The 25,749-nt window shown below is 43.1% G+C and overlaps 1 protein-coding gene across 1 annotated transcript in view; it reads left to right on the plus strand.

Moving 5' to 3' along the window:
- The first annotated feature begins 8,864 nt into the window (after positions 1–8,864).
- The window catches only part of CHSY1 (chondroitin sulfate synthase 1), an 82,842-nt gene continuing 65,957 nt past the window's right edge, over positions 8,865–25,749 (plus strand). The window contains exons 1-2 of the mRNA XM_065871873.1: positions 8,865–9,187; positions 22,700–23,195. Coding sequence (XP_065727945.1) covers positions 8,865–9,187; positions 22,700–23,195 — 819 coding nt within the window. The remainder of the gene's footprint in view (positions 9,188–22,699; positions 23,196–25,749) is intronic.

The raw sequence follows: 25,749 nt of genomic DNA on the forward strand, positions 1-25,749 counted from the left end.
GGCTAAAATGACTCACTATTCCAGTTGTTGGTGAAGATGTGAAAGAGCTGGAATTCTCACACACTGCTAGTAGGAAAAAAGTCGGAAAAGGTTTGGCAGTTTCTTAAAAAAGTTAAATCACACTAGTGTATGATCCAGTTATTCCTCTCATAGGTATTTGCCTAAGGGTAATGAAAGCACATGTCTATATAAAGACTTCCACATGAATGTTCATAGCAGCTTTGCATGTAACAGCCTAAGTCAAAATCAGTGCGAATGTCCATCAGCAGGTGAATGGATAAATGCTGGTATGTTCATAGAGTGCAGTGCTACTCAGCAGTAAAGTAGAATGAACTATTGATCCATGAAACAATGTGGGTGGACTTCAAAATAATTTAATGTGCATGAAAGAAACCAGATTTTAAGAAGTACATACTGTATGATTCCGTTTATACAAAACTATAGAAAATGCACACTAATCTATAGTGATCAGTGGCTGCCTGAGATGGAGGTTGGGGGCAGGGAAGGAGTAGCTTTTGGGAATGACAGATAAGTTCACTATCTTGATCATGGTTTTCTCTGTTCAGATTGCCATAACAAAATACCACCACAGACAGGTGGCTTATAAACAACAGAAATGTATTTCTCACAGTTCTACAGACTGGAAATCTGAGATCAGGGTGTCAGCATGGTTGGGTGAGGGCCATCTTCTGAGTCTCAGACTTCTCATTGTGTCCTCACCTGGTGGAAAGGGCTAGGGAGTTCTATGGGGTCCCTTTTATAAAGGCACTAACCCCATTCACGAGGGCTCCACCATCATGACTGAATCACCTCCCGAAAGTCCTACCTCCTAATACCTTCACCTTGGAGGTTAGGATTTCACCATAAGGTTTTGGCGGAGGACACAAACATTCAGATCACAGCAGTGGTGGTGTTTTCACAGGTGTATAAAAACTTAACAAACTGTACATTTGAAACATATGCAGTGTATTGTATATCAGTTAGATCTCAATAAAACTTAAAAAAAAATTCTGTTCAAATGACTGGCAAGGTTTCTGTCCCCTGACTAGACCCTGATGGCACAGGTAGTTCTGGTTAGGGATCAGAGCTCTCTGTGGGATCTTTGAGTCTCTTTCAGTTTTGCTTTCTTGACATCACAAAATTTGACAAAGGAATAAAGCAGAGGTGGTTTGGGCCTGACGTATATTCCAGGCAAGTGTCATGCACAGCTCCCATGTCTGAGCCTAAGTAACACATCTTCTCATCCTTGCTTCTGATGTTTACCCTCTTGAAACTTGGCTTCATTACTATGAAATATATAGACATAAAGTGTATTTGCAATGGCATAAATGTTCGTTTCTCATTAAACCAAATGAAACACTGACTGGAAAATGTCACAAAACCCAGAAAATATACAACAGAAAACTATACTAGTTCAGTTAATTTCCTTCTGTTAATTTCAACATCATTGAAATGTCCTGCAGCAGGGCCAGTTGTAGCTGAAGGTCACTTTCAGTTTTGATAATGAAAGAACGTTATCTATGAAATTTCTGTTGCATTTGCTAGACAGGAGGCCACACCTTCAGAGCACCCTCTGAATTCAGGGGTGGGTGGGAACCTTTCTTGGGGAGACACAACCAAGGCAAACGTATGCAGATGACCACACTACCAACAGTTCATATGCGTGCAAAAGCATTAAAGGTGGCTGTTTGAGGAGAATTGCAAAGAAACATTTGGATCTCCAGGGCCTGCAGACAGCCTCTCCAGTGTGAACCCCTCTGCAGCTGTGAACCTGGGCAGATGAAGGAGGACATCTACTCTCATATACAATTTATACTGGCTGATACTTTTCATCTGTTGGGGAAATTGACCAATTTCCCACAAGAAAGCAGATATCCATGGATCTCAAAACTATTTGGGTATCAGAATCATGAGGGGGAAAGTGGGGCTAAACCTACATTCCCCCGGAGTATCTCACTCAGTTTCAAAATACAAGGGGCAGATTCTAGCTGACCATTTAGTTCAATTCCTATCATATTACAGTGTCACCAGCTAGTTAGCCACAAATCAAAGGGCAGGATATCACTTTGGAAAATGCTGGTAAAAGTGTTACCATGAAATAAAATATCTGACCATTATTCTCTTTTGAGTCTAAGATTATAGACTTTCAGGTAACAGAAATAACTCCGTACCACAAGAGGGCGCCATTGTCACAAAGTTCTGGAGCTGCTCTTGGCTTTCTTGTTCGGTGCTATAATAGCCTAAGAAATTTTTGAGACTGATTTTTTAAAAAACATGTTTGGGGTGGGGGGAAAGACATGGCACAAGGCCCTAAGATTATGGAAGATCCAAAAATTAAGTTCAAGGAGGAGCCAGTACAAAACAAGTGGAGAAAGAGATTCTGAAAGGAGTATAGACATGTCTATTTTGATGCTTTGAGAAGGCTCTTAATATTTCCATGTTGGAAGAACACTTATAATGATATGCTAAGGAAACTGGAAAGTAAAAGTTCAATTAGACCTTGGAAATTTTCATTTTAACCAGTTGAAAGAAAATACTTGGTGGATTCTTGCTTACAGTCCGAGACATTATGGGCCAGGATGTTGGCTAATTGGCTTGGTGGCAGCACTCATGATGTGGTTAATGGGCTCCAGTTTCCACTTCCATTAAACAAGAGCAGTTGCACCAAATAAGCTGTCAGGGAGAATCTATGGTCTTAGTGGTCAATGCTCTGCTAATAGCATTTTAGGGCTTCAACTTGTGGGAAATTGGTAGCTTTTTTGGAGGGTTAGATAAATAATACAGTCACATAATAAAAAATCAGATAGATATTCAAAAGTGTCCATTGGGAACGCTGGCTCATGTCTCTCCTTTCAACCAGCCCCCACCCCCACCCTGCAGGTTTCACTTTTATTTCTTGTGCATTCTTCTAGTGTTTTGTTATATAAAAAAAAACCTAACAAAATCCTTATTCTCTCTGCTTTCTGTCCTACACCTAGTGGCACTCTCTCCATCTCAGAAGGGAGAGGGTTTCCTCGCCCTGTTTTACATCTGCAGAGTATCTCATTTTCTGATGGATACAGCGTTGTTTACTTCTCCACTTCCCTCTAAATGGACACAGGTCTTTTACTATCTTTTACTATCACAAACAATGTGGCAGAGAAAGAGAATAACCCAGTACAAGTGTCATTCTGTACTGGTATGACTGGAGGAAAAATTCTCAGAAGTGGGGTTGCTGGGTCAAAAGTAAATGCATTTGTAAGTTGCAATTGTGATGAAATTGCCCTCCAAACATGTTGCAGGACTTGGCTCTCCTCCCAGCCTGTTTCAGAGCCTCCTTCTCCAGACTCCCCAGGAGAATGTCTCATCCCACTGTGTTTATTTTAAACTACTGTTGAGGCCTTACTACCGTGTCTGATAACAATCCTTATCACCCATCACTGGGTGATGGAAGTGTTTATGACCCTAGCCCAGGCATGATAGTGTAATAACAAGGTGTGTGAATGATTAATGTAGTGGGGTCATTTATCAGGTTTTATGGTGTTAATGTTTTCTGATCCTTGCATTGCACTTTATGTGTTTATGGATCTGAATTTCTGCTGCCTTAGTTTATAGCTTAAACCTTCTTCTGCAGCTTGAATTTCCCCCCCCCCCCCATGCAATTTTATGCTTCACTAGACTGCGAGTAAAACAAAGAGAGTTTGAGTTGCACATCTGGAGCATTTCCATTAGGCCTCCAGGCCTGACCACCACTGTGTGCAGCCCTCAGGTGGCAATGCTGCGGGCCAGCTGACCAGCGCCTGGTGGTGGTCGTGGGGCACTCCTTCCCTCCTGAGAAATGGAAGCTTTGTCTTTGTGCAAATGCTCCAGCTGTGGAAACTCTGGCACCGTTTTAGGGATTAATGGCGTTTCTTGGCAATGGATGGGAAAGGCAAACTTCTCTGCTACACAAGGATTAAGTGTTAGACTAGAAGCAAACTGTCCCCAGACTCTGCAGTGAGGTTATCTCCCAGAGAACATTCAGACAGTTTCCCAATAGTGCCCGTGCTGGCAGCAGCCAACGTTTTCTAGTTAGTAAGATTACATCCCATCCGGCCAGCACACAGAGTGGTGCTAAATTTCTTCTCTCTGTCTCTCTCCCATACACAGAAACACACACATACTGACTCAATATCTGACAGAAAGAATGGACAGAGCTGATAAGCAGACCAAGGAAGCATGAAGAACATTCTAGCACAACCAGCGTCACATCTACTAGTATCTGGAAGCCAGAACATAAGCCATATCACTTGCCCTTTCCTGCATCTGGCTGGAAATGCTGCAAATAGAAGGAAACATTGAGCAAAATTCATTAGCTAATGAGGACCTTAAATGTCAGTTTAATAGCAGCATTAATAATAAAGCAAAATTTTATTGGGTTAATAGAGGTTAAGTGGTAATATTAGTAAAATGGTCATTATAGATTTTCTTCTTTGCAGGCGATGAACAGAGCCTTCTGAAAGCATGGATTATGACTCCCTCCTCCGCATTCACTATTTCTTAAAAGAGCCATTTCCAAAGGTTTTTAAAAATTATGAACATTTTTTGCAGGGCCCCCTGTTTAAGGCAGGAGTCCAGGAGCTGTGTCTTTAAAGAAGCCCTTACAGGGAACTCTGTCAGTTGTTCAAGGCTTGCTGCCAACAAACAATTGAGGTATTTACCAAGGGTTTCCAAGAAATTGCTGCAAATTATATGAAATGTTATACCTGTAACAGGCGTTCAATATATTAAGAACAGGAAAAAAAAATGTAACGCGTGTGGGAACAGAATTACAATTTGCGAGAAAGTGTTCAGTAACGTAGGTTCATGCATGAAAACAGAAAGGAAGTTAGATGATGTGGCATGTCTGGACAAATTTCTCATCATCTGTCTAGAATCACTGAGGAGAAACTTCTAGCATGATCTAGTGCAGGGGTCCCCAACCCCCGGGCCACGGACCGGTACCTGTCTGCAGCCTGTTAGGAACCAGGCCACACAGCAGGAGGTGAGCGGAGGTCAAGCGAAGCTTCATCTGCCGCTCCCCATCGCTCACATTACTTTCTGAACCCCCCCACCCCCCGCCATCTGTGGAAAAATGGTCTTCCACGAAACCGGTCCCTGGTGCCAAAAATGTTGTGGATCGCTGATCTAGTGGAAAGACCCATTTAGAGACAAGGAAACTAAGACACTGAGGGGTCTGCAAGCTTGTCCAGGAGGGACTCCCTCAGTGCAAAAGGAAGCCCAGACCCCACACTTGGTGGGAGTCCCTGATCCAGCCCAGGCCCCCGGGGTGGGGGGGAAGGGTATGCCTTTAGGAGTCTTCCTCATTGAATAACTCTGTTTATCTGATTATGGTTAACACCACTCCTTTTTTAAATGAGAAAGATGGTTAATGACTCCCTCAACTTAACAGAGAGGGCTCCATGGAGGAAAGTTCTTTCCTCAGTTTCCTCAGGTGAAATGCCTATAGAATCTGATCAACCGGACTTCTCACCTTTACAAATAAATAAAGGAGAGGAAGACATGGGGAGTGAGGACCTGCCTCGGCCTTGAGGGGGTTCTGGGGAGGGTGCATGTGTGTGCACTGGGGGCAGGAGTCTCAGATGCATGCTGTCTTCCCAGATCCTTGCTGGTGTTAGCTGTATCTGGGCAGGTGGGGCCGGCCTCTGGATGGACCTCCACGCTGGGCTTTCTTGTCTGTCACTTTCTCTGGCTGTCACCGAAGTCCTGGGTTCTGGGCATTTGCCTCCAACTGTGAAATCCCCCCATGTAGGAGAATTCTGCTTCCTGGTCCAGGCCTCTGAGGGGGCCCTTGCTGGGATGCTTGTGGATCCCTCTCCAGGAGAACTGCCTCAGCCAGATCATCCAGCTGTGCAGGAAATTTCCCCTCCTTTCTAACTTCTAACTTCCTTTCTGGGGCACATTGGAAGCTGCCCCAGCCCCAATGTGAAGGCTCCTGGAGCCCCTGGCCAACTTCTACAGGACCCTGCCCTCCCTCTTCTCCTCCTGCCCTCCCCTAGCCTGGCATCCCCTACTTTTCGTGGGATGACTTCACCTGTGTCATAGTCTCCTTGACCCAGGTGCTCTAAACCTTCAGGTCCAGTCATTATGGAAAATAGGGTATGCTCTCTATATTATGAAAGACACACTCCCACTGAGTCTGCAGGTATGCAGGTGAGGCTGCTGACCTAGGAACTGAGGGACACCAAGGAGCCAGGAAATGGAGGAGGACAAAACATTTAATTGCCATCACACATTTATGTACTTTTTATTAGATTTTAGTCTAGATGAGGAAATAGAGAAGTTTAAAGCAGGTTAGCAAATATTGAAATCATTATGTCATGAGATTGAACATCTGTATCTTGCTAGATTTGTGCTGTATAGAAATCACTTTGAATTATGGGGCTGTTGCTGAATTTGGGGGATCTGGTGACTATTCGGCATTTGTGGCTTATGGTCTTACTGGAAACCCCTTCGGGTGATTTTCAAGTCTTTAATTCATGTTTACATGTACTGTATCTTTCTCAAGACCACTGTTGGAATCCTGTGTTCACTGAATAATGTGTATTTTATTTTTAGATGTGGATCACCTCCTAGGGAGGGAGCCTGTGGGAACGTGGGTAATGAACTATTTCTGACATAAATCACAAGAGCCAAAGAAAGTGCTGATATCCAAAGAATAAACAAGAGTGACCACCATTCAATTGCAGAGATGATATCTCTCCCACAAGGTGGCACTTTAAATTGTGTAATATTTCAATCTTTTGGTCATCTTAGCAATGAAGAAAGATCCAAAGTTTACCCCAAGCATGCTTATTTTCTGTCCCTGATTCATGGGTTCATTTGATTAAATGAAGGGAAGCTGTCAGGCCCAGGAAAATACTTTGCTCTCTGGGAGTTTCTTTAAAAAACCCCAATACACTGATGACAAAGTAATAACACTAATATTTACATAAACATTTGTTGTATGGGCACTTCATCAGCTTTTGTTACCTTAGCTGTGTTTTGTTTGTTTGCTTTTGTTTTTTAAACAAAATGCGGAGCTTCCCTGGTGGCGCAGTGGTTAAGAATCCGCCTGCCAGTGCAGGGGACACAGATTCAAGCCCTGGGAAGATCCCACATGCCAGGGAGCAACTAAGCCCATGCACCACAACTCCTGAACCTGTGCTGTACAGCCCGCGAGCCACAACTACTGAGCCGGCGGGCCACACTACTGAAGCCCAAGAGCCTAGAGCCCGTGCTCCACAACAAGAGAAGCCATCGCACTGAGAAGCCCGCACACCACAAAGAAGAGTAGCGCCCACACACCACAATCGAAGAGTAGCCCCCACTCGCTGCAACTAGAGAAAGCCCGCCCAGCAGCAAAGAAGACCCAACGCAGCCAAAAATAAATAAATTTATTTTAAAAAATAAGAGGCTATGTGTAAAATTTAAAATCCATCATAGAGAATCCGGTTCTCAAAACCTGTCTTTAGAAATCCATGGCACTTTTATGGACGGACTATGTTAAAATATTGACAAAGATTCAGATTAGAGATACTGACTGTCCACATAGACTGTAAATACATTACCTACCATTTCTTCAACATCTATTAAATGCGGGTAGTGTTAGGAGCTTGGACATTAAGTATAGCTTTTTTTTAGCTTAGAAACTAGTGGCAGGGAACAAGGTAACTGAATTCACGGTTCATTCTCCAAGCGTGCACGTCTCAAACGGCTCCTGAACTGTTTATTCTATACGTGCTCGCTCCTACCCACACAGCGGCGCGAACAAAGATACAGTGTGAAATGGGCTGACGCAGGCAAGGTAGCCGGTGAGGTCCGCCTGGCTGAGGGGCTGGGCATGGGGAGTGGGGGTTTATTTGAAAACAGTCTATGCAGGAGGAACGAGTGGTTCGTGGAGAGTTGGCGGACCAAGAAGTCCCTTCTTAAAAATCCCTCCTCAGATTCACGCTACCAATGCATCTTGTAGAACTGGACGGCCGGCAGGCACGGCCCCTCCGAGGGGATACCCTCGGGCCGGTGCTGGGCGCCGCTGCTGGGAGTCCGAGCGCTGGCCGGCGGCTGTGTGGTCGCCGAGAGGCTAACAGGCTGCCGGGCGCCGCGGTCCAAGCCCCCGCCGGCGCCGAACCCGGCCCCACGCCCCCTCAGCCCAGGCGGCCTGGCCGCAGACCGCGCGGGCGCGGCCGGGAGGGGCGGGGCGGGCTCCGCGCCCGCCCGAAGGGTTGATTTTTTTTTTTTTTTTTTGGTCAAACTTTGGCCACGTGAACCGCCCCCCATTCACTTTTGCGCCAATCGGGCGACGCGGACGGATCCCGAGAGGGGCCAGGCTCCGCCGCCGCCGGGGCCGCTTCATAACGCGCCGTGCGTGACGTGAGGCACTCCTGTTGCAATGGCGAGCTAAGCCGGAGGATGTGCTGCGGCGGCGCCGGCCACGAAGAGGACCGGAGCGGGCGCAGCGCCAGCGGAGCCGAGCCAGCTGAGGGACGCGGGCTGGGCGGGACGGGGGCCCGGACTCGGCTGCCACTGCCGTCGCCGTCGCGCTGGCCACTTGCCCCCGAGCGCGAGCGGGAGGAGCCGCCGCCGCCTTGCGCCCGAGCCGCCGCCGGCGCGCGCCGGGCATGGTCCCTTCTTAAAGGCACAGGCCGCGGCTGTGGGGGTGGGCGTGCGGAACAAAGCGCCGGCGCGGGGCCTGCGGGCGGCTCGAGGGCTGCGATGGGCACGGCGGGCCCGCGGCGGCCTCGGCGCTGCCCGGGCCGGGCTTCGAGGTGCTAGGGCGGGCTGGCCTCCGCGGGCGGGGGCGGCGGGCTGAGGGCGCGCGGAGCCTGCGGCGGCGGCGGCGGCCCGGCGGGCGGAGCGGCGCTGGCATGGCAGTGCGCGGCCGGCGCGCCTGGCTCAGTGTGCTGCTCGGGCTCGTGCTGGGTTTCGTGCTGGCCTCGCGGCTCGTCCTGCCCCGCGCCTCCGAGTTGAAGCGAGCGGGCCCACGGCTCCGCGCCAGTCCCGAGGGCTGCCGGCCTGGGCAGGCGGCCGCGGCTTCCCATGCCGGCGGGGCGCGCGGGGATGCGCGCGGGGAGCAGCTCTGGCCGCACGGCAGGGCCCAGGATGGCGGCCCGCACGACAGCAACTTTCTCTTCGTGGGAGTCATGACCGCCCAGAAATACCTGCAGACCCGCGCGGTGGCTGCCTACAGGTGAGACCCTGGTCTCCGGGCACCGCCTCCTGCATCCAGCATCCCAGCGGACTGCCCAGCGGGTCTACCCGTGGCCCGTGGGATCGGGATGCCCCGCGGGCGATGTCGGACATTGGCAGCAGAGGTCAGAGGCGGGATGGTGAGCGCAACGTTCAGAAGGAAGGACTTTGGGGTCAGACGGACCAGGGTGGCCCTTCTGGGTGTGGTCCTCACCCTGACTTTCTGTAAGGGACTTCATCTTTTCTCGTCCGAGTCGTCGCCTTTGTTAACTGAGCCCGAATGAACATTTCCCTCGTAAGGTTGTTGGGAAAACTTAGAACAGTACTTGTGATAGTGATGGCAGTGGGGATTACTATTTGAGTCTCTGAAATCTTCACCTTTAGCTTTGTAGAACTAGAGCCGATGTAAGTTAATCTAGTTAGAGTCCTTCCGCTTGTAGGTTTCACTGTTGGAATCATTTCGGTAAATGGAAGCGGGTACCCACTGCATACTCAGCCCCACCAGTCTGTTGAATAATTGGAAAGAGAACCTTTGGGAAAAGCAGTTCCTGGCCCATGGTAGATTTGGTGTTAACTAGCCCAGTTGAGTGATGTGTGTGTTATTTGGTGTCTGGGCCCTGGTTGGCCATATGAGTTAGAAAAGTGGCTGGAATCATGTTCAGGATTAACAAAGGGATTTAGCCAAAGTAATCTTTAGAAGCGAGAAAGAGAGATGATTTTGGAATGGCAGATTTGTATTGGAATGAATTTGAGGTAGAAGAGGGATGTAGATTCAATAAAGGGATATAATGGAAACCTTTTATGTGTGAAGTACAGAAATGCTTACTCTACAGATAAGATTTGGGATTCATCCAGCCACAGAGCAAACCAATGTGCGAGAGGTCATCTGGGAATGGACTCTTAGAGCAGTCATTGCTGAGCAAGACCAAGCTGGTTGCTGTTGGTTCTTAATTTATAACCAGTATCTTTATAACTTCAGCTTTTAACTCTAGTTCTGGTCTGAATTTTCAGGCATTAAATGTTGTGAGGGGAAGAACATACATGGATCTCCCTTCCTTTATGGGGGGAAGTAAAGGACTGAAAAGGAAGATGAAAGAGCAGTAGAGAATGTCTGCCCTTTCAGTGCATTGATTCCTCATTCCTGTGTGTTTCCATTGGGATCTTGTTTAAGTCCAGAGCCCAGGTTCTGCCAGCAAGGGTCCTGAGTGCCTGAAAAGGTTAGAAAAGGTAGCATAAATTTGACCAAGGTCGTGATTTGGGAACCCGCAGATCAAGGTTTTCTCCCAGATCTATCATGAATTATCTGGAATTTTATACGAATTGTGCTTTTTGTTGGTTTTTTTTGCATTGAATTATAGTCGTTTTACAGTGTTTCAGGTGTACATGTGCTTTTTGAAAAAAGAAATGTCTGCATCAGAAAATGAGGATGAGCTGTTCACAGCATGATTTTGAAAGTAAATCTACATGACTCCAGTTTGGTGACAAGTCCTTTGAAATCACAACTTTGGGACAGTTACCAAAGTAGTTTGTTCAAATAGTAAATGGTGTGATTCCCTGCCCCCCAAACAAGTACATTTTCATAGATACCAAATCAATATATACAGACTAGTAGGGGTCCTGGTACACCAGCAATACTCAGAAAATGTATGGCAAACTGGACCTACTATTTAACACTTGGAGATGATCTTTTCCCAAAGCCCATGCTTGAGGCTCTACTCTAGGCCTCCTTTCCAAATCTCCTACCTCATGTTTTTTGGATGTAGGATTTTATCTCATTGTTTATTTTCTTTAAGGCAGTTAGGGAAAAGTAGAAACACAATTTGCCCTCTGACTCTTCTTTGTGGCAACTCTGCCTTTTTGATAAAACCCTTACCAGGAAATGGTGTATACTATTTAGTAATTCTGTCAGCTTTCCTGCATACCTTTTCTTGTATCTCTCTGATCTTAAGGAGTCATATTAGTTGGAGCCTGGAGGTGGACCTGCTTTGCTGGTTAAGGTCCTCTGCTTCTCAGCCTGTCAACCCTGTGTTTAGACTGGCTGCAGGAGATGGCACAAGACGATTTTAGACTTAAGGAACTTTGGGGGAAGGCCAGAATTGGGATGGAGGTTATGATTACGGCTTTGCTGTGCTTTGCAGCCTGGGCCAAAAAGTCCACATTCAGCTCTTAAATTGGAAATTTCATGCAGTATACAAGTTGGATTGAATCTTCTAGCACAAGGTAGAACTCTAGTTTGGCACTGAGTTTTACATCTCCCTTGAAAGGCAGATTCACTCTTTAGCTTAGGAAAAAACCTCAGTGTTTTTTGTTTTTGTTTATTAAAATAAAATTATTGTTTGGCTTGTGGGTTGAAGGGGATGGCAGTGTTTTTAGTAAGATGGTACTATAATGTACTTTTATGCTAGGATATTGAAAATGTCAGAATTCAGATCTAGGGACTAGAAACTGTCTGAGACCCAGAAAGGAGCTAAAGCCTTTGAAAAATTCAAGGAGATACACCTGTCTGCACTAAAGTTGGTGCACTTTAATGATGGAAGTGCCCATCATTACTGACTTTCACTTTTCAGACCTGCCATATGCTTACAGTGGGGGAGAGGGATCACCAAGAGATGTTAGCAGTGCAGTGACAGCTGAAAGCAGGCAAGAAACAGATTTTAACAAGCAGGCAAAACAAAACTCAAAGTGTAGCCCATCAGAGACAGGGCAAGGGTAACTCCCTCATAGGCACTGAGCAGATACCATAGCTGTTAAGTTGACAGGAGTGATCCTGGTTCATCAGAATGTTCCCATACACTTAGGGTTTGTCCCTTTGTTCAGCAAATACATGCATAGCCCCTTGGGTCTGGATTCTGAGTGTTGGGGAACACAAGAGTGAAGATGCTTGTTCTCATGGAGCTTCTGTTCTAGTGGGAGAAGCAGACACCAAAAAGAGGGTTTCAGCTAGTGATGGGTGCTGTGAAGAAAGTAGAGCAGGATAGGGACAGGGTGGGGTGGTGTCTCTCTCTGTTAGGTTGTTGGGGAAGGCCTCCGAGAGTGTGGTGTTTGGGCCAAGATCTGATAATGAGGAGCCTTTGTGGGAATGTCATTGATGAGTGTGCTAGGCAGAGGGAAGAGTTGGTAAATTACAAGGCAGGAACCAGTTTGCAAAGGAACTTGAAGAAGGTCAATAAAAGAAAGAGGATGAGGCTGATAGTGACTGGTCTTATGGAATTTTACTCTAAGTGAATTAGAAACGCTTTGGAGGGTTTAGATGGGAAAGGGAGGGCTTGCATTATATTCTGAAAAGTTAATTCTTGCTATTATGTGGAGAATAGATTGTAGGGGAGTAAGGAGATGTTAGGAGATGGTCCAGGTGGAGATGAGCATGGTTGGGACTGGAGTGTTATTAATGGGGATGGAGAGAAGAGGATGGTTCCAGGATATATGCTGGAGCCAGAGTTGAATATGTGTTGACAGAATGCTTGTGAGGGGTGAGGCAGAGAGGAATCAAGGATGACTTTTAGGATTTTGCCTTGAAAGAAAGGGTGGGTGGTGGTGTCGTTTATTGAGATGGGAAAAACTAGAGGAGGAATAGATTTAGGGGGAAGGAGGTAAGTCATCAGAGATCTGGTTTTGCACAGGAACAGGTGGATGTATCCTTAACTTTATAAATGTAATGAATTTTAAAAAGAATTGAGAAAAGATTTATATCTGAGGTGATTGCAGTGTGGGAGCTCTGAGATTGTCTTAAACTAAAATTTCCTTAGGGTTCTGGGTAGGGTGGTGTTCTACAAATCAACGTATAAGATTTTTTTTTTTTTAACTCATCCACAAAGTATTTGTGTTCTAGGTAATTTCACTTTAAAATGGTACAGTGATTCTTCCAAAGTTATTATGCTGGTTAATGACAGTTCATCAGAATCCCTGGCTGGGTTCCTTTGTTATTAGCTGCAATTTGTATTTTTTCCATATTTTTTCTTTTTTCTTAGTTACATCATTTGATATACAGAAGTTAGATGTCCATGTAGTCCAGTCTTTTCCTTTCTGGTTTTAGGGTTGTTCTCCCCATAAGCTGAGGAAGTTTATTGCCCTGGAGAGGTTTTTTTTTAAAGTAACATGTTTCTGATTCTAGAAGGGGTACGAATCACCTCAACGTCATTTTTACCCCAAATGATACATTGTCTCAGCACCATGTGTTGAATAAGCTCCCATTTCCCTACCAATTTGAAATGCCATCTTCATCATACTCAAAATTCCTGGGTATGTTTTTGGACCTGCTCTTTTGTTTCATTGATCTTTCTGTCTTTTCTTGTGCCAGTACTACCTGTTGAAGTTATTGGAGGTTGAATAATATTTTAATATCCAGTACACAAGTTCTACTTTGTTACTTTTCTGTTTCAAACATTTCTTGGCTATACTTACCTATTCTTGCTGGGAGAGTTTTGGTGCTAGATTTTTTTTGTTTTTTAATTAATGGTTTGATAAAAAAGAGAAAGCATTCATATTTAGCTCTTTAGTCCATTTTTGTGCCCAGAACACTAAGCTAATTCAACACCTTTTATTTATCTTGATTCTTGCTTCCCTTGCGCTGAAGACAGGGAACTGTTTTGTTCTTTCTCAGAAGAAAGAGGTGGTGGTTCCCCTTCTTTGCCCCAGGAGTGATAAAGGGCACTATTAAAGACTAGCATCAGTCTATAGGGAATTGTGGTAAGAAAGTTTGAGAAACACTAGCTTTAGATATAGGAATCTTATTGCAAAATGTTGTTTTAGTTAATGGCCTCTTCCTAATGCTTTAAATGAAGGCAGACTGTTCATTTTACCAACCTTAATGAGCAGATCTCAGAGTTCCTTCTTTCTTGAACTCAGTAAACCATGTTTATCTTGAAACAGTTTAGAGCAAGGCTTGCTTTCTCAGGTAGAATTCAGTTTGGCAAAAAAATTACTGAAAGGCTTCTATAATCCAAATAATCAACCTGTAAGTGAACTTTTGGGGCACAACCCATTTCACGTTATAAATTACCTGTATAAGAAAACTGGTGAAAGTTGTGGTCCTGAAAATGACTTTAGTATTGTGTCATGGTTCCAGATCTTGATGCTCTCAAACAGAATATTCCAAGGATAGTTGTAGTTGTCAGTAGAAGAGTATACATGATTGTGTTTTTATTGCATGGGCAATTTCACTTTTCCCCATCCATTAATTAAGCTGCAGTTTTTGAAAATGGATTAATAATTCCATTCCTGCAGAGTTCATCATCTAGGGAAGGAAACAAACAATACTATTGAGTGATAGGGCTCACAGGGTGCCTGGACTAATTACTGTGTGGGTACATAAGAAAGAGGCCTGCATTGACTTAAGAAGGGGATCGAGGTGGGTCTCACTCACATTCTTACCCCTCTTCCCTTGCATAGTCTTGAAAGATGAGCAGGAGTTTTTGAGGCAGAGATGACAACAGGTTCCTGGAAATGTGGAATAGCAGGAAGTAGTGAAGGGATGATGAGAAAGGGCTGGGATCTGAGAGCTAGTAATTCCATTAGAAATTTTTCCAAAGGAATTTAAAGATGTGTTCAAGGATGTATGTTATGAAGTGGAAATTGCAAGTATCTTTGGTGTCCTGTATTAGGAGCTATGGATCATAATTGATTTCACTAATTTGTCCATGCTGTGATCTACTTCTCTAACCTTAAAAAAATGATATGACCACAACACTGTAAAGCAGCTATACTCCAATATAAGAAAAAAGAGAAAAAAAAAGATGTGGCTGAAATGTGTTTATTGGAATGAACAGAGGTTCATAATATATCTCAGAGTAGGTTTTAAAATTGTATGCCTGTATGAGACCATTTTAAAAATCAAATGAAATAAATGTTTGTGTTTGTGTGACATAGAAAAGAAAATGTGAAAGAATATACATACCATGATGCTGAATGATTTTTCATGTTGGCACTTTCTTGTATTTTTGAGTTTTTCTACAGTGAACACTTTGTAATAAAGCTACATAACTACAGTTAAAAAAGAAAAAGGAGGTGACAGCTCTTGGAAGGAAATGTGAGTGAAGTTTTGAGTGTGTTAAATTGTAAGTACCTGCAAGACTGCTGAGCACAGATGGCATGTTGGCCCTGGGTTCCCTAGGGTTTCAAGTCAGGGTCATTCTTGTTTCAGTAAATGACAGTTAATCCTGCCCCAAAATGTAGGGTTAACACATGTATTTGGTTATTGTAACTGTATTTCCTCAGTTACTGTAACTTCACCCTTCCAGGCGATACTTGGGAGAATCAGGTGACAGCGCTTTTAATGTGAGGATTTTTGTATATTCATATAAGTATTCAGTGCCTTCATCTTTTTTTTTTTTTTTTTGTGGTACGCGGGCCTCTCACTGTTGTGGCCTCTCCCGTTGCGGCGCGCAGGCTCAGCGGCCGTGGCTCACGGGCCCAGCCGCGGCATGTGGGATCTTCCCAGACTGGGGCAGGAAGCCATGTTCCCTGCCTCGGCAGGCGGACTCTCAACCACTGCGCCACCAGGGAAGCCCCAGTGCCTTCATCTTTTATTGTCAGTGTCTTTTTGGCTTCTGGTTCTGGATAGAATTGGAGGAACAAGAAACTAAGTTACAGTGTAAAAGTAGTGAAACTGTTCGTCTCACCTTAATTCAGTGTCATTTCCTGAAGCGTTCAGGGCTGCTATATTTTTTCTGTAGTTGAGTACATTTTAATGTGAATGATTAAAAATAAGGTGTAGACTGCTCTGATTTGATGTGAACTCTGGGCTTGCAAAACCCAAGAATTATTGAAAATGTAGATACTAATGCCATTAAAATGATTGTCTTGTAAATTGAACCTAGGTGCTGATTTTCTGTTAAACTTTGTTCTGTGTGTTTCCAACCTAATACCAGAAAATAATTGGGCAGGATTTAGAGTGGCAGAGGGACCCAAACACGGAATGAGGGTTTCAGAAAGTAACGTTTGAATGAAGTCTTCTGGCCTTCGAAACCAGCCCAAACTCTGAAGGTGTCCTTGACAGGCAGGCCTCAGCCAGGCAGACAGTGGGAGGAGGTGGCTGAAGTGGGTGTAAGCCTTCTCTCATTATCTCTGATGACTGTTTTCTCAGCCTTAGCACTAGAGGTGGGACTGCAGAACAAATGTGGGCAGACAGGTGTGGGGATGAACAAGCCAGTAGGCTGGCCAGTGGAGGTGTTGGAATCAGACCCCAATTGTGTCCCGGTTTCCACATCTTTTAGCTTTGTGATCTCGGGCAAATTACTTACCTGCCTCTGAGCCTCAGTCTTTTCATCTGTAAAACGTGGGTATTGGTGCCTCTCACACCTTGTGGAGTTGTCATAGGTTGAGAGTCTGATGCCCTCAACCCACTGCCCTGCACACCATGACTCCTTTTGGGTGTTGGTGATTGGGAAGCTGTCTTGATGCCAGGGAACACCTCAACAGAGGAAGCAGACTGGCTTGCACAGGAGTTGGCTGTGGTTCAGGGTGGTATTTTTGTTTACATTAAACAACACTCATTTTTTTTTCTTAGAATTATATTTGAAAACTAATTTTGTTTATGCATGATTAAGAATTAGTTGTGTATTTACGCTTTTAAGTGTACAGCTTCAAAATATAAACTATCAATGTATGCAAAGTGGCTCTCTAAGACTTGAAGCTTTGGAAATGGACCACAAGATCAGAATTTGCCTTCTGCCATTAACACTCCAAATTTTAATTCTTGTGTTTCAAAGAGAGCGTATTTGTGGTCTCTTTGTTGATGAGTATTTCTATTGTTTGCTGTGAACCTAGGCTCAAAGGGCAGGTTGCACTGAGCTGTTAATACCTTGGAACTGCCTCCTGGGCTAGTGCCCAGGCCGTTGTTGAGGTGGGAAGCTGTAATCCATCCTCCAACATCTTTACTGGGGGAAGGGGCCAGGAAGGCTCTTTAATGCTTGCTTTTACCTTAAGTCTAGTTTTCAGGATTAATGGTAAGGAGTCTAATTTGATTTTTCCTTTAAAAATTTTTCCCAACATTTATGATCCCCGTTATATATTTCCCCACCTACTTCTAAAAAGAATTTGAGATTGCTCATATCATAAGGTCATATCCAGTGAGACAGTTAAAATTTTTAAAAGAGGAAGCTACATATCCGGAAACCACATACACGGAAGGGGGAACCTGCTGCTAAGTGCAGTGCTCCTGGGCTGAATAAGGCTTGTATATCCTGCCGGGGGCATTCCTTCAGTTCCAGGAAAGGCCTTGAGTCCTCATTGGGTAGACTGTCTGGGAAGACCTCAGTTCTCCCGGGCCCGTGGCTGCTCTGACTGGCAGTATAGAACTGTCCTCCATGTACTTTTTTGGGAGGATGAGCTAAGATTGCTGCTCCATCACACGGTGCCTCCTGTAAGGGTACTCAGTACATTTGCTCCGTTTCTCTACCATAGATGCAGGGGAGAAACTTCCCTGAGGTCTTAGTATCTGGAATCATTATGTCACTTAACCCTGAACAGTAAGACACAGTCTTGTGACTTCTCTTGGTTGTCTGCCGGAAGGCTTACTACCCTGATTTTGCCCTCCCTGCTACAGGCACCACCTTCATGCCTTGCTCCAACTTTCCTACTTTTGTTTTTCTTTTGCTTAATTTTCTTGCTTATTCTTTTCATCCTGTGTGCATTTTGGTTAAGTTGTCTTAAATCCTTTCTGTAATAGGGAAGAATATAAATGTATACATTTAATTTCTGTTATCAATCAGTTCTGCAGGGGAAAACTATATTCTCCCTTCCTTCCTTGACTCCAAATTCTGAGGTGATTTGATCATATGAGTCTTTTCAAACTTACCACTGTAACCATCAGACCACATATGTAATAGTGATTTGGGGGGACTCAGAAAATCTCCCCTTCTTATTTATAAAACTTACTGTAACTATTAAAGTTTAGAAAATGTGAAAGAAAGTACTCAATCTTACTCCAGTTTTCTTTTAGTTTTTTCCATTGATCAGAGTAAAAAAATATTTTTATTACACAAGTAAAATTATCTGTTAAATATTTTTATTTCTTTGGATGCTTTTTAGTTTAAAGCTTTCTCCTGGATTAAAATTTTTTTTTTTCCCTAACTCTATTTGTTGTAGAAAACATGAAGAAAAGTAAATCCCTTCTGATCCTCTATCCAAAAATAACCATAGTAAACACTTTGGTGTAGAGTTGTACTTTATTTTATTTTGTATGTGTACTTTTGTTCCCTTATTAATCCATATCACAAGTATTCTATTGTCTGCTTTTAAAATTTACCTGTATATTATGAATGTGTACCCAGGACAACAGTCATGCTGTAGATGTGATTTCGTACAGAAATGTATTTTATGTAGTTTTTCTTAAAATGACATGAATAGAAATGGAGACTGTTATTAAATCCTAACTCTGCAAAGGCATTCCTCAGTGAAGCTAATGTCCAGCTGCATGACTTAACTGTGATTTAACTTGATATAGGGTCAGTGTTTAGAAGCCTGGAGGAAAGGAAGGTTATTAGCTTGGCACTCTCAGATTTCAGTTGTTTTATCTGTGCTTTAGCAAGAGTTGGTTATCAGTCCATTGAAAAGTGAGCTTTCCGGCAGGGGCCCTTGCAAATGTTCTGTGGTTTCAATTAAGTGAGAGCTCTTTGCTCCTGGTTACAAACGTGTTGATGGCAAAGTTGACATTTGCTTATGAAAATTAAGGAAGCTGACCTGTTTCTGTCTCAGAAGGGGGGCCAGTTTGCTTCTTCAGTACCAGTTCCTTCATTTCTTTGAAATTATTGATGCCCTCCCCCTGGCTTCCCCAGGGTGGTGAATCATGATTTATGTTCCAGAACTCTTTATGGAGCTATTTAAGCTAAAGGTACCCTAAGTAAAAAGATCATAATTTGCCAAGATTGAAGGATTTACAAAAGCTCAATATTAAGAGATTTCCCTCAAATTACCAGTCATTTAAGAACAGAAAAGGGCAACGTGAGGTTTTTCCTTGGGTTACCTGAAAAAGAAAAGATAATAATCAGTGGAGTTACCTTAAAACTGCAGAGAGGCTTTTAAAGATGGTTTGAGGTTAGATTGTCTGTTTTTAAAATTAACTGGTTGCTCTTCCTGGACAAATTACACCATTTCAGGTTATAGTTCAAGTATTAATCACATCACTGATGGTTGTACTGCTAGTGCTTCCATCGCTATATTCTATCTGGGGTGGCACATAGGAAGCAGAGCCAGACAAAATGAATTTTGATCCTCAGTCTGATATGAAAGATTCTGGTGTTTTAAGTGAGAACACTTTTAAAGTTTAAAGTCTTTTTAGACTTCTACCCTGACATTGTCTTGAGATTGATAGTATGATAGAACTCTGTTATATAGCTTGAGTGTCAGGTTTTTAGCCAGAAATAAGAGAAGCAGCATTTTTCACAATGCCTTCACTCTGGTGTGTAATCTTGAGACTGACTATTCCAAGTTCAGCCCACATTTTCCTGTCTCCCTCATTTTTCTTTCAGTACCTTATTTTATTTGCAAACTCTTGTATTCCCTAATAAGTCACAATTAGTAATGCTTACCTCATGCCAGGCTGACTTCTAAGCTCTTTTAGATGTAATAATCCATTTAACCCTCACCACAACCCTATAAGGCAGGTACTATTATTATCCCCAGTTTACAGATAAGGAAAGTGAGTCACAGAGTAACTTGCCCAAAGTGAAGCCAGGATTTTCACCCCAATAGCCTGATTCCAGAGTCCATGCTCTTAACCATCACACACTGTATTGTGTCTCAAGAGCAGGTTTTTCCTCTGAATGTAAGCGCTGTCTTACCGACCCTGTATTCCAAATAACCCCATGATGCTTTAAGATTTTAATGGCTTCTGGAGTTGACTTACTTTAGTACTACTTTGAATGTCGTCTGTATTATTAATCATAGAAGCAGTTGGGTAGAAGCTAAAGCTAAGTTGATTTTATTCAATACCCTTTTAAAATCAGTTGTGAGATAGTACAGACTATTTTGTTTAAAATTATTTCAGAAGTACCATGAACTGTAGTATAATTCAGCTCCAGCATGTCTGTGGATTTTACCTCTTAATAATTATATTCTGGTTGTATTTTGATTAAGTTGCTTTCTTTCTGCATGTAGGAATGTTAGTGTGCCTCACCTGGAAATTTATCAAAGATAAGAGACAGCTCGTTTCTTGCCCTTTTGCGTGCGCACGCTCATACATATGCACGGCATATTTAAGTCCCTTATTTCACACGAGTGAGCAGTATTTATTGAACTCTATTACTTGCCAAGGACCGAAATTATTTATGTTTTTGAAGAATTGTTCTGCCAAACAAAAATCATTTCTACATGAATGGAGAAATAAGGGGCTTCTTGACAAATAAGGGGCTTCTTGACTTGGATGGGGGATCTTCTTCGTATAACTTCGTTATCACTGACTTCCCCAGACTGGGAAATTGTCTCCCTCCTGATGATGGTGCTATGTCAGAAGAGTGCATTTAAGTTATATTTTATGTAGGTTGATGTTCATTCCCATTTTAAAATGGACTTTCTCTTTGCAGGAGGGGTTGATTTCTCTTTAAATTAATTGCCTCGTTCCTACTATGTTTACATGCTTTTTTTCAGGAGCAAATCCTTTGTGAAAATGAAGTACAGTACCTAGTATAGCATCTGTAGTCCCATCAGGTTTCATTTATGACGAATTCTTTGTTAAGGGTTCTGTAAATGGTATAAGACCTGTAGGTCCATTTTAAATCCATAGGCATTAAGGGAAAAACATTACAACTACTGTATTACATCCATTCTAAGATGCACTTTTTTTTTTCACATTTTAACATCTCTGAAGTGAGGATGCGTTTTACAGTTGCTCTCATCATGTGATTATGATTGGCTATACAGGCATACTTCGGAGATAACTGTGGAAGTTCCAGACTGCTGCAATAAAGCAAATATCCCAATAAAGCGAGTCATAATTTTTTTTGGCTTCCCAGTGTATATTAAAATTATGTTTATGCTTATCAGACTGGTCTGTTAAGGTGCAGTAGCATTATGTTTAAAAAGCAATGTACATATGTTAATTTTAAAATACTTTATTTCTAGGCCTTTCTCACCTTCTGAGATGGCCCACACTCTGTCTGTGGAGTGTGTTTTCTCTAAATAAATCCACTTCTTACCTATCACTTTGTCTTTCACTGAATTCTTTCTGCGATGAGATGTCAAGAACCTGAGCTTCATTAAGTCCTGAAACCAGGAAAAAGCTGAGAAGCAGCCCTGGGACCTGGGATTGCTCAGACCACCTTAAATCAGCCTCACCGCCCCAGCTATTCTGGAAATTCCTTTCTCCTTGGTAGTTGGCTGGGTGCACCAGCCAATCTGGCTGTGGCGCTCCCACATGGGTCCGTGAGGTCACAATGAGCACTGGCCAATGGGGATCAAGGAACCGGCAACCAATGGCAGAAGGCACTAGGATCGGCTGGGCCAATGGGAAGGCAGCGAGGTGCTCCCAGCTGGGTATGGAGAACGTGGCTCCCCCTCCCGAAGAGAAGCTGGGACTCTCGTGGTCGCCTGATCCTGGCGGGTTGTGGGGTTGGGGGGACTCTGACTCGGTTAGTATCCAGAGAACAGGGAGAAGCGAGCCACCAAAGAAAACAAAAAAAACCTTTATTTCTAAAAATGCTAACCATTATCTGAGCCTACAGAGCCAACCATCAGCCTCTTTTTGCAGTAGTAACATCAAAGATCACCATAACAAACATAGTAGTAATGAAAAGTTTGAAATATTGTGACAGTTAAAATTGCGACAGAGACATGAAGTGAGCAAATGCTGTTGGAAAAATGGTGCCGATAGACTTGCTCCTGCAGTGGCTTCCTGCTGCTTTAAAGCATAAAGGCCCCCACCTCTGGAGGGCTGCTAGGCCTTGCAGTTTTCCCCCATCAAGACAGCGCCCCCCCACACACACACTCTGGGTCTGCTTCTCATCCTTGATGTTCACCCGCCTCAGGGAAGCATTCCCCGCTCCCTGTCTGGTTGGTGTCCTTTGTTTGCTCACCTTTCTTGGATAAATGTATGACTGGCCTCGTGTGGACTCCACATCAGCTGCAGGGTCTGTGTTTTGCTCACCGCTGCATCCCCGTGGCCTAATGCATACTTGGCACTTGATGAGCATTCCAAGAAAATGTGTTGAATGAACAATTTAAAAAAAAATTTTTTTTGTTTTAGAGAGCGGAGGAGTTTGTAGGTAGGGAGTTGGTAGTATCAGAGAATTAACCTGAATATCTAGACTTGGTGCCTTGGCAATTTGGTTTTCAGCCATAGCTAAAACATAGTTATCTGGGAAATATTTTAATACTTCATCATTCTTTTTCATTGGGATTCTTTTGAAAATGAGTTAGGACTTTGCAATACCGGTAGTGTGGGCTTCCATTAAGGGGAAGCTTTTTATCATCCTTTTGAATGTACATTCAGAGTGATTCAACATGAATCAAGATATGGGAATTTATGGAAATGGGAAGCCTGGAATAAACTGTTCCTCACCGATGTTTATTTTAATTCCAGAACATGGTCCAAGACAATTCCTGGGAAAGTCGAATTCTTCTCTAGTGAAGGTTCAGACACATCGATCCCAATTCCAATAGTGCCACTGCGGGGAGTGGACGACTCCTACCCACCCCAGAAGAAGTCTTTTATGATGCTCAAGTACATGCATGACCACTACTTGGACAAGTATGAATGGTTTATGAGAGCAGACGATGATGTTTACATCAAAGGAGACCGTCTGGAGAATTTTCTGAGGAGTTTGAATAGTAGTGAACCCCTCTTTCTTGGGCAGACAGGACTGGGCACCACGGAAGAAATGGGGAAACTTGCTCTGGAACCTGGTGAGAACTTCTGCATGGGGGGCCCTGGTGTGATCATGAGCCGGGAAGTTCTCCGGAGAATGGTACCACACATCGGCAAGTGCCTCCGGGAAATGTACACAACCCACGAGGATGTTGAGGTGGGAAGGTGTGTCCGGAGGTTTGCAGGGGTGCAGTGCGTCTGGTCTTATGAGGTAAGAACAGAAGAAAATCTGTTGATTTTGTTACTAGGTCTGGACCAGTCATAGGAAGCTATTAGTGATAATGTCCTCTTTAAGGCTTAAAAATTCATATTAAGTTATACATTTTTACCTTAGTTCTTTTAATTTGAATTCTCTCTTATTACTTTTTCTCTCGGTTTTTAGAACATACCTTATGTACTTTTGTCCTAAAATCTTAGTTAATAATGGCATTTGGGACCCAAAGAAAAGGATTAATACAGGTCACAGTGATACTTTCATGATTTTCCAGATTTATCTAATCTGACTTCTGATTTTGCAGATGTGATTATAAGAGTGTCCCTTTTCTCCCAAAGGTCTGACTTCTCTCATCTGGTCACGTTGACCAACACAGTTTAGAAACTTAAATGTTTGAATTCATAAAATGAGTAATGATGTAAAACAGCCAATAGTATTTGGCTTTGCATATATATTAAACCTTGACTTTTTAACAGTTGTTATGATCTGTAAGTTTGCAATATAGTTGTTCCTTTCAGAATAGGCAGTTTCCAACATATTGATACATCGGTGCAATTTTTTGAAGGAAACCTACTTGGGAATGTTTTCTCTTTAATAGTTGTGGAGAATATGAGTTAGCTTTTGATTTCTCTTTGTTTTTATTGGCAGATGTGCACCTCTTGCCTACAGTTGCAGGATGTGATATTAGTCAGAATGGAAAAAATGATTTAGGTTGTGTTGTTTAGATTGATACACTACTGATAGTTGTGAGGAGCAAAGGGAATTGCTAGACCTTTGCCCAAGAAAAAGAAATGCATTTTCAGATGTAAAGTGTTAGCTTGTCTTCTGAGTTAATTTTCTAAAGTGCTTGTGTGAAGAAATGGTATTCTGGCCTGTACTTGCCTTTCTCCTAGACTTCTTTTTAAATGTCTCCTAATCTCACTATTTCTTTAGTTTGAACTTTTAGGGAAGTGGACATTTTCGAGTATACAGGAAGTAGTCTTCGTATAGTTTCCAGTTATAAAAGAAACATTGTAAATCCCAAATGTGATCTGAGTGAACACTCTAATCTCTTTGTGTACCTCCCCCGCCTCCCCATGCATGGGCCATTGCTCACTGGATCTAGGGGGGATTCTGTTTTCATGGATTTTGGCTGCTAGGAAATCCGTTTGGAGATTTCGTGCAGTTTTAAGCACGATACGGCTGGCAGTATTCCTGCATTTTCCCCATCCTTAATTAAGTAGTTATAACCTTAACAAGTTTCATTATTCTTAAAATGTGTAATGCCTTGTGTATTTTGGAGTGCTTTATGCTGCCCCTGATCTCTGAGAAGCTAGCCTTCCTGCTAGAACTGCAGAGTATAGGCCTACCTTTGAGAGAGAATTTAAAAAAATCTCTTAGTGTTGTCATACTGTTAGATCTTACACGCTGATAGGTAGACACCAACAGAGTCAGTACCTTGAGTTTATCAGGAGCTCTGACCTAACATTAGTGCCAAGATAGAGTGAGAAAATATTGTCTTGGGGGTGTAGGGGTTGGGAGACAGTTTTGGGGCTATTTCCCTTTATTATGATGTAATCGCCAAAGTTTTCTAAGGCCTGAAGTGAGGGTGCCGGGAATCATCCTGTCTGTACACTTGGAACTGCCGGTTAGACTTGACGCATCTGGTAAATGACCTTATTAGCTAAAAGGATCTGGTGGGGGAGGAAGCTCCTTCCCTGGGTCACTCCCTGTCCTTGCCCAGGATCTCCTGAGTCAGCTTCAGATGCTGTCTACTGCTTTGCATTTCCCTAAATGCCTGATGACACAGTTTTTTCTAGATACTGCTGGCTTGGTCTCCACAGGGCTTGTACCAGATGACTCTCCTTTTGTGGGAGAATATCTTTTCCCAGAGTGTGGCTTGCAAATGTGGTATTTTTATTATATGCAAATTGTGAGTTTAAGTGTAGTCTAGTTTATCATTCTTTTCCTGTATGGTTTGTGTTTTTCATGTCTTAAGAAATTCTTCCCTTCCTTGGGTCACAGGAACTTTCTATACATTTTTCTATAAATATAGTTTTGCCTTTCACATGGAGTTCATCCATATCATTTTTAAGAATTCTATTGGGACATTTACCATTTTATTAGACCTTTGATTTCTTTTCTGTTTCCTTTTTTGTTCTAACAGAAAATGCTTAAGAGGTTCTAACCTAAGTCGTCATTAGGATTTATCATTGTGTTCACCACTCAGGCAAGATTAATACCCTCATGTGGATGAGGAACTTTTATTAAACTTTCTGTAAATCTAGTTTCTCCATTAAGGCTCACATTATGAGAAATTATTGAGGTGGAATCTTATTTTAAAGACAATTATGTTAAGCTTTGGGTCTTGGAAGGTACTTTTTTAGCTCTATTATAAACCTAGCCAGAAGGTGTAATTTTTTTTTTTGCAAGTCCCAGATAATGTCTTGGGATTACACTTACATAATTAAAGTGGCTCCTCAGGAGCAACTGTCATAATCAAAATCCAGATTCATTTCTAAGCTTGTTTTGACTATTTACTTTTTTTTTTTTTTGGCCGCACCACACATCA

The sequence above is a fragment of the Phocoena phocoena genome, chromosome 2, assembly GCF_963924675.1.
Source record: "Phocoena phocoena chromosome 2, mPhoPho1.1, whole genome shotgun sequence".
NCBI classification, from domain to species: Eukaryota; Metazoa; Chordata; class Mammalia; order Artiodactyla; family Phocoenidae; genus Phocoena; species Phocoena phocoena.